Genomic DNA, 9692 nt, shown 5'->3' with positions numbered 1-9692 from the left:
CTCTCTCTCTCTCTCTCTCCCTCATCTCTTCTTTCTTCCTCTCTGTCCATCCTCCCCTCTCTAGCCAATGCCCTTCCTCTTCCCCCGCTTCCCCTTCTCTCCATCCCCTCCCTCTTCTCCCCCTCTCCACCACTCCCACTTCTCCCCTCTCCCTCCCTCCTCTTCCCTGTCTCTCCATCCCATCCCTCTTTCCCCTCCCCTTCTCTTTCCATCATCCCTCTCTGTCTTCACCCCTTCCTCTCTCTTTCTAGCTGTTTATTCTTTACATACTGTTTGTTACTGATTAATTGACAGACATAAGTTAGCTGGACCAGCTTCTGTTGTGTGCCATTGATTAGGGAAGCCAGAGGTTATTATATACTCACACAGGCACGCGCACACGCACACACACACAGTTGCATGCACACAGTTACATCTGTGTATCTTGTTACAAACAGCCATATGCACAGACATGCATATGTGCACATTTGCACACAGGCACACGCAGAGGGGCACACACATACACACTGACATATGCAGAGGTGTGCACACATATGCACACACACACACACACACTCATTGTGCTTTTCAAACATCAATAGAGCTTCGGTTTCTATTGAACCTTCCATTTCCTGTGTTGAATTTTCCATGTTTTCACTCTACCGGGTTATGTAATGTGATTCCTATTGAATCGTGAGCCACTTGGGTCTTTACAACAATTGTTCTGAGATGGTTAGATTCTGGTCAAGAGAATTATTAAATACATGTTTCTCATTTTTGAAGTGTTGAGAAAACTGCCTCATCTCTGCTCCACTAATGTTTGTGTAAGCCTTGCGTTTCACACCAATTGTTAGCAGTGGTTGAGAGGTTTCTTTTGTCTTCTATAGTACTGGGCCAACCAAAGTTTTGTGAACGAATTTGGTAGATGGAAATATATCGTTGCCATTATGTTAAATTGTCATATGTCCAAATTTAGCCAAATGCTTTTTTTCAATATTTATTTTTGCTTGCAATAGCCGGTTCTTTTAGTGAAACTGTCATATCTCCAGCTGCTTCAGATACCAAGATATTAAAAATTGTCAATGTGTAGTACAATGGTTTTGGTATGGAATGGTGAAACTATTTTGTGTGTGTGTGTGTGTGTGTGTAATTGATCAGGTTCTGTGTTATGTTGTGTGTGTGAATAACTGGTTTACCCCATGGTCAGTTTCTGTACTGTGTGTATGTGTGTGTGTGTGTGTGTGTGTGTCTTATTGCAGTAAATGTTTGTGCAACTCTGTGCACGTGTGTGTGCCTGTGTGTGTACGTTACTGGCCAAAATTGCATGTCTGTGCTTTACCAATGCTGCATGTGTGTTATTGACCAGTGTGGTGCATACCTTGCTGATATTTCCATATATGTTATTTCTTTGCTACCCACAAGGGGCTACACACAGAGGGGACAAACAAACGGATTAAGTCGATTACATCGACCCCAGTGCGTAACTGGTTCTTATTTAATCAACCCCGAAAGGATGAAAGGCAAAGTCGACCTCGGCGGAATTTGAACTCGGAACATAGCGGCAGACAAAATACCGCTAAGCATTTCGCCTGGTGTGCTAACGTTTCTGCCAGCTCGCCGCCTTCCATATATGTATATGCCATATCACTAACCCTTTCACTATTGTTTTTTTTTTCCCTTCCTCATTAGATCCCACTTGGGCTTCAGTGAACCGAGGTGTGCTAATATGTCAAGAGTGTTGCAGTGTTCATCGCAGCCTTGGAAGACATATCTCACAGGTGAAGCACTTGAAAAAAGCGCAATGGAATCCATCACGTTTAGCGGTAAGTATTCTCACTGTCTCCTTTTTTATTTATTTATTTTGATATATTATTACTGATGCCAGTGCCGCCTGACTGGCACCTGTGCTGCCGGCACATAAAAAGTACCATTTGAGCGTGGTCGATGCCAGTGCCACCTAACTGGCACCCCTGCTAGTGGCACATAAAGAGCACCCACTACACTCTCGGAGTGGTTGGCGTTAGGAAGGGCATCCAGCTGTAGAAACTCTGCCAGATCAGATTGAAGCCTGGTGCAGCCTCCTGCCTTGCCAGTTTTCACTCAAACTGTCCTAGCCATGCCAGCATAGAAAGCGGATGGCTTTCATCAATGTCCATGTTTCTGTACCATGTAATAGTGTCGACCAGTCCTTTTCTCATCTGGTAACAACATAAATTTATGTTTTGCACTGGCATTTTAATCAAATTATCTCCCCTTTACTTGCAGATGGTACGACATCTGTTCAGCAGTGGAGCCAACAACATCTGGGAGCACTCACTATTAGATCCATCTCAGAACAAACATTGCAAGAAGAAACCGCATCCTAACGATCCAGTTCAGTGAGTACAGTTTTATACACACACTTTGGAGAAAATTATTTGGAAAATATATTTGGGGAAGACGTGTATATTTAAGGTTTTGACTGGGAGCTTATAAACATATGTACTTTTATTAAGCTATGTCAGAATAAGGTGGTAAGTTGATAGAATCCTTAGCACGCCGGGTGAAAGGTTTAGCAGTGTTTCATCCATAACTACATTGTGAGTTCAAACTACGCTGAGGTGGACTTTGTCTTTTATCCTTTCAGGGTTGGTAACTTAAGTACCAGTGAAATACTGAGGGGTCAGTGTCATCTATTAGTCCCCTTCCCCCAGAATTTCAGGCCTTGTGCCCTTTAGTAGAAAGGATTATGTTGTGTCACAATCAACTGCCTAGATTTTATTAACAATAATAATGATTGATAGTGAATTAAACGAGGTTTGCTATTTTAATTGCTTGTTTGTTTGTTTGTTTTACTCTCCTGCTGCCAGTCCAAATAAAGACCACTACATCAGGACCAAATATCAGTTTTTGTCATTTGTAAACCAAGGCAAAGATGGAGATGTTTCTACAGTGGAGGACCTTAGTAAAGTAAGTCTGTTTGTCTGTCTGTCTTCCTTTTATATATATATATATATATATATTATGGGCTTCTTTTAGTTTCCATCTACCAGATCCACTCATAAGGCTTTGGTTGGCCTGAGGCAATAGAAGACACTTGCCCAAGGTGCCATGCAGTGGGACTGAACCTGAACCTGTGACTGGGAAGCAAACTTTTTACCACACAAGAATAGTTGTAATAAAGATTGTTTGCCAACATAACATGGCAGTCCTGGTTTATGACTAATGGTGCTGTAATTTAGCCCCAGGAGACATCGTCTCCAGCTGGCTATATGACACAATCTGTGTCTTTATATTTTCGAACAAGGGAATCTAGCACCCCCACTCAGCTCAAAACAATATCTGTGTATTGCGATTTCTGGGTTATTTCCCTTCATCAGCACAGAATAATTGTTTGGCAAGAGGTTTATTCTGTGCTTATGAAGGGAAATAACCCAGAAATCGTGATACACAGATCTTGTGCTTTATGGTTCGAGCAAAGCTCTTCTTCAGAAACAGAAGACAGAGGAAAGTCCAAGAGAAAAGGAAAACGGAGAGAAAAAAATTGCCAACAATCCACATATATGTATGTATGTTTGTTTACACACACACACACACACATATATAGATGACAGTACTGCCTGATTGGCACCTGTGCTAGTGGCACATGAAAAGCACCATTTGAGCGTGATTGTTGCCAGTGACTGGCTCCTGTGCTGGTGGCACGTAAAAAAACACCATTTAAGCATGGTTGATGCCAGAAAGTGGACATTAAATGATGATAACGTGTGTGTGTGTGTGTATGTGTGCTTGCGTGTATGTATCTATGTATAGAATTGTTATGACAGTTCTTTCTTCATTTCATGTTTCTGCCATTTATTTGCAGCAATTACATTCTAGCGTCAGAACAAGCAATCTGGAAACATGTCTTAGGTTACTGTCCAAAGGGGCTGACCCTAATTACTTCAATCCAGTGAGTATTTTGCTTACTACTATTCTTCGTGTTGTCTTCAATTCCTCTGTATTCTTAAAAAAAATACACACACACATACAAACACTACCACCACCCTCATCATCATCATCATCATCATCATCACCACCATCATTGTCATGTGAGGAATTAGCAAAGTCATTCGAGCATTGGATGCATTGCGTTGCAATATGCATTCCTGTGTCTTGCATTCTGACTTCAAGTATTAAAAAAAAGTACCAGTGAAACATTGCAAAAGGTGTTAGTTGATTTTGGTGAGGAGCACAGGTTAGTCATACCGGAGTACTGCGCCACTCATGTGCTCAACTATTTACTGCCAGAGAGAAACTTCAATCCCCCACCCTCCACCCCACCATGCTACCTATTGTAGCTAAGTAGCCTGTACCTCCTTGCACTTCCTATTTGCTCCACCCTGTGCTCTTACACTACCATCACCACTACACACCACCACCACCACTACCACACACCACTACACACCACCAACTCTGCAATTATTCTTCTGTTTCCACTCTCAGCTTATCTCTTTTTTATCTCATTTCTTTGTGTTGTTTGTTTGTTTCAGGAAAAGAACAACTGTCCCCTCCATGTGGCTGCTGCTGCTGGTCAGACGTCACAGGTGGAGCTGCTTGTTGTTTATGGTGCAGACCCTGGATGTCTCGATGCTAACCGGAAAACCCCTATTGATTACGCTAGGTAAGTACCCTGATATGACTACAGTCCAATCACTGCAACAATTAAGGTATATATGTATATATATTCACACACACACACACTCACATATATATGTACTCGCACATGCATGTGTGTGTCTGTGTTCATCAATCTCGCCATCACTTGACCAATGCTGATGTGTTTCTATCCTTGTAACTTAGCTGTTCGGCAGAAGAGATTGATAGAATAAATACTAGGCTTACAAAGAATAAGTCCTGGGGTTGATTTCTCCCATTAATACCCTTTAAGGCAGTGCTCTAGCATGGTCACAGTCAAATGACTGAAACAAGTAAAATAATATATATATATATATAATATATATATATATATATATATATTTATATAATACACACACACACATATATATTCTTGTTTCAGTTGTTTGACTGGAACACACACACACACACACACACACACAAGTAAGCACATAAATGCAAAACAAGGTTGAAGAAAAATAGTACTCAAATACTGAAGATAGAGTAATATGCTTTTTTATAAATGCTGCAAAGGCATCTTCCTGTGACTCAGAGTTTCATGTTTCCTGTTCATCAAATATTTGTGACCAAGTCTTGGTCCTGACGAACAGGAACATGAAACTCTGAGTGGCAGTTTCTTGTGATGTTTCTGTAGTTTTAAGTAAAAAACTATGTGAAATTCCATTTGCAATGATGAGGTCTGGGGGAAATCCTTTATTTCTTAACGTATACTTATATCCTCTCTTTATCTCTCTCTCTCTTTCTAAAACACTTATATTTCATTCCCTTTCTCAACCTACAGGGAGGAGAAGTACACAGATCTTGCCAACCGTTTGATAGAGTGCCAGTATGAGTTGACTGACAGACTCACCTACTTTGTATGTCGCAGGAAACCAGGTATGTACAAGCTAACATCTCTCCTTAGTCCTACCTCCCATGTTGTAGGTGAGATTAAGGCGAGGTGTTAGTTTATGCTTGATGTGAATAACCATTTCTTGTTTGGTATCATGATTAGCCAGTGAGCTTGTTAAAAAATAGTGCTCAGCAACAGGGACAGTATTAATATTGAGATGTAATATTTATCCCCAGTTAAACCTGGATGTTCTGTTAGAGCAAACTATACTGCAGTAGATAGCACGAGAGAAACTTAGCTTTTAATGCAAAATGTGCTCTTGTTTATTATATTGCTTGCAGGGAGATAAATCCCTGCTAACTCCAGCACCAAGACCACCAGATCCTGTGATTTTGATCTTGTTTGGTCTTGTCAATGATGGATGCTCATATTGGATTTTTGAGAGAAACTGCAATATGCATCAAGAAGCCAATAAGGAGAATTTCTCTCACGCTATCTACTGCAGTATAATTTGCTCTAACAGAACATCCACATTTAAATGGGGATAAATATTTTCATGAATACATCCCAAACATCCAGACTTTTGGTTAGCTTGTTTCGTACATTCTTAGTAATATAAAGCTTTCCTATCATAAGTCCCAAGTTGCTCAAATGGTTGAAACAAAAAACAAAAAAAACAAAAAATCGGGCATGTGTATCATATACGATACCAGGAAAATATATCCAGATTACAGTGGAAAAGGCTAGCCACTGGATTTGGTTAAAAAGAGACGATGAGCGATGACTAGAAGAATATTGAGCTTTATTTAATAACCAGTTGACCTAGCAAGCGGGGCCTCATATCAGTGAGTGGGGGATGGTGCACATTGAAGCCGTCAAGAGGTAAGCCTCAAAACGGTGCGCATTCTCTCCTGATGACCCCATACACTTGCTGGCTTCTGGTATGCGGAGTTCTCGACTGGTAGTGCTTGCATGTGCGAGTTGTTTGCAAAACATCATGGATAACAGGAAAATATATCTTGTGTATCATACGTGATACACAAGACAGGTAAAGGTTAAATTTCTGATATATTGATTTTTTTTTTCTAATGATAAGTTAACAAATAACTTGTGGCATTTATGACCATCTCCAAGAATCTAGAATTCTCCAAAATTGACATGCTGTTAAAGAGAAGACATTCTTATCGTCTGAAGTCAAGAGAACTGTTGTGGATACATATTTCTGCCTCAGTAGGCATCATCAGCACAGCAGTTATCCATTTTTTGACTCCTTACCTGTGTGTGATTGTGTATTGGTTTGTTTAAATGACCATAATTTAGTGGTTTAGCAAAAGAGACCAGTGAGTTAGTCCTGGAGTCAATCTGTTTAACTATATGTACATATGGATATATATACTGGACGATAACCTACATGGAGTTCTAAACATAACAGTGACAGTTGTATGTCTATTTCTACACATAACAAACACCATGTTTGTATGTGCATCTAGATATATATATATATATATATATATATATATATATTTGTGTGTGTGTGTGTGTATCGAAACATGCAAGTACTCAATGCATTTTTTTTTCTTTTCCTCTTTGTCTTCCTCCCCAGATCATCGTAGTAACCATCACTTCATCATCCCAGAGATGGCTGACAGGTTGGTAGATTTCCCTTCTGCTAGGGGCAATCGACAGTAAGAATGCGTCTTTTTTTAATTATTATTTTTATTATTCACCTTTTTTTTTTTGCTTATTGCTGCCACTTACTGCCAACTTCTAAGCTTTCTCTCTCTCTCTCTCTCTCTCTATTTATATAGTTGCATCTATCAAGGCATATATACATACATAAACACATGCATATGCACACATGTATCTGTCCACATTAACAGCAACATGGGCATATGTACAGGCACACACCTACATTCATGTAGAGTAGTGGTTCCCAAATTTTTTCAGGCTGAAGCCCCCTTAGCACCCAGGCCACATTCCAGCGGCCCCCACCCTCCCACCACAAATGTAGACCATTTTCTGCACCAAATTCAAAACAACTGTATTTCATAAATAAAACTTAAACCTGATTAAACTATTAATATATATATTTTTTTTACATCCATCACCCCATTTTGGCCACCCCATTATCATCCCACTTTTCTTCAGTGACCCCTGGATCTCTCCATCACCCCCAAGGGGGCAGTACTGCCCACTTTGGGAACCACTGATATAGAGGCATATGCCCAAACATGCATAAATACATCCACATTTACACATGTCCACATGTACGACAAACAGTCACATGTGCATATGTATGTTTGTACGTACATTCACACTCTGACATACCTTCAAAGGTCCACATACACGTGTGCACATGCACAAATAAATGTGAATATAGAACAAAATGACTGCACAGATGTGTCCCTATGTACACACAAACATGCACATGCAGATACGCTCATACACATGCACACGGACATGCATGCACACACACGCGGACATGCATACACATGTGGACATGCACATATACAGATAATCACATGCACAAACATACATGCAGACAGACATACACACACACACATGCTGACATACATACACACCCAGGCATATACACAAATACAAGCACAACAGAAATTTCTTTAAAGTTAAATTCATTTTTTTTCTTTACATATCTTTCCTTTCTTTCTTCTTACTCTCTCTCTCTGTCCCTCTCTACATCCACTTTTCTACTTACTCTCTTCCCCCCCCCCTTCTCTTTTCTCTGAAACAGTGCCACCCTTGATCTGCTGTTGGATATTCCACAACAGAGCATGACAATTCATCAAAGATTCCTCCACACACACACACAGATTTTTCTTTCTTTCTATTTTTTTTCATACAATAAACTATCTGCTCTTCTTTGTTTTCTGCTCCATCTTCTCCTCCTCCTCCTCCTCCTCCTCCAACCAGCTGTAGACAGGGGTTAAAGAATTATTTAATGAGATTTCTAGCTGTGTCTGTCTCAGCAGCATTCTGTAGTTATGGTGAGCCCATGCTTATCCCAGTCTCACAGTAAGACCACGATTGTTCCAGTCTCAGTGTGACTGTGGCTGTCCCAGTCTCATGGTAGGACCATGACTATTTCAGTCTCATAGTAAGACTGACTGTCCCAGTCTCATAGTAAGACCATGACTATCTCGGTCTCATAGTAAGACTGACTGTCCCAGTCTCATAGTAAGACCATGACTATCTCAGTCTCATAGTAAGACTGACTGTCCCAGTCTCATAGTAACACCATGACTATCTCAGTCTCATAGTAAGACTAACTGTTCCAGTCTCTAGGTGTAATCCCATGATCATTCACGAAATTAATAAAGTTTTTATGAAGTATTGACTCGTATATAAATGTGTGTATATATACACACACACACATACATAAGAACATATAGATGTATATGCACATACATATACACTTATAGAGCATAAGGCGGAGAGCTGGCAGAAACGTTAGCACACCGGTTGAAGTGTTTAGCGGTATTTTGTCTGTCTTTACATTCTGAGTTCAAATTTCGCCAAATTTTCGACTTTGCCTTTCATCCTTTTGGGGTTGATAAATTAAGTACTGGTTGCATAGTGGGGTCGATCTAATCGACTGCTCCCCCACTCCCCCCAAATTTTGGGCCTTGTGCCCAGAGTAGAAAAGCATGTGTAGAGTGTGTGTGTCGTGATGTCATACTTCCTGAGACGTGTGTGTGTGTGTATTTATTTCTATGCACGTCAACGAACACAAATAATGGATATAGTTTTTCCGATGTTTATTAAATACATCTATTTAGCTATATCTCCAGTTATCTCCTCTTGCTGGTCTGGCGTTTCATAGCTGTTGTTGCAAGCCTGTATTCCAAGGTCATTGCTTCTATGTGTATATGTGTGTACATGGATTCATATGCAGTTGGATTTGTCTACATAGACACACAAGCATACACAAAGATTGTAATGTAAGAGGTGTGTGTGCGTGAGCGTGTGTGAAATCCATCTCTAATGTTATATACTCATTCTTTCTTCATTTGTTTTTTCATAGATGGCAGTGGAAGTGTGGGGGGGAGCTTTTGGGATTTTTTGGGTTCTCTTTTTTTGTTTTTGTGTAATTTTTTTGTTTGACTTGTGTGTTTCACACCGGAATGTTGTGTGCGTGGGTGTATGCGTATATATATATTGTGTATAGGTGTATATATATGTATGTATATATATATATATATATATA

The 9692-nt window shown here is 40.1% G+C and overlaps 1 protein-coding gene across 1 annotated transcript in view; it reads left to right on the top strand.

Annotated features, from left to right (window-relative positions):
- The window catches only part of LOC106868693 (ARF GTPase-activating protein GIT1), a 71965-nt gene that overhangs the window by 35473 nt on the left and 26800 nt on the right, over positions 1-9692 (top strand). Inside the window, exons 3-9 of the mRNA XM_014914080.2 lie at positions 1669-1802; positions 2245-2357; positions 2829-2928; positions 3824-3910; positions 4491-4621; positions 5417-5511; positions 7071-7116. Coding sequence (XP_014769566.2) covers positions 1669-1802; positions 2245-2357; positions 2829-2928; positions 3824-3910; positions 4491-4621; positions 5417-5511; positions 7071-7116 — 706 coding nt within the window. The remainder of the gene's footprint in view (positions 1-1668; positions 1803-2244; positions 2358-2828; positions 2929-3823; positions 3911-4490; positions 4622-5416; positions 5512-7070; positions 7117-9692) is intronic.

The sequence above is a fragment of the Octopus bimaculoides genome, chromosome 25 (assembly GCF_001194135.2).
Source record: "Octopus bimaculoides isolate UCB-OBI-ISO-001 chromosome 25, ASM119413v2, whole genome shotgun sequence".
Lineage (NCBI taxonomy): Eukaryota > Metazoa > Mollusca > Cephalopoda > Octopoda > Octopodidae > Octopus > Octopus bimaculoides.
This window is presented reverse-complemented; position numbering and strand designations above follow the sequence as displayed.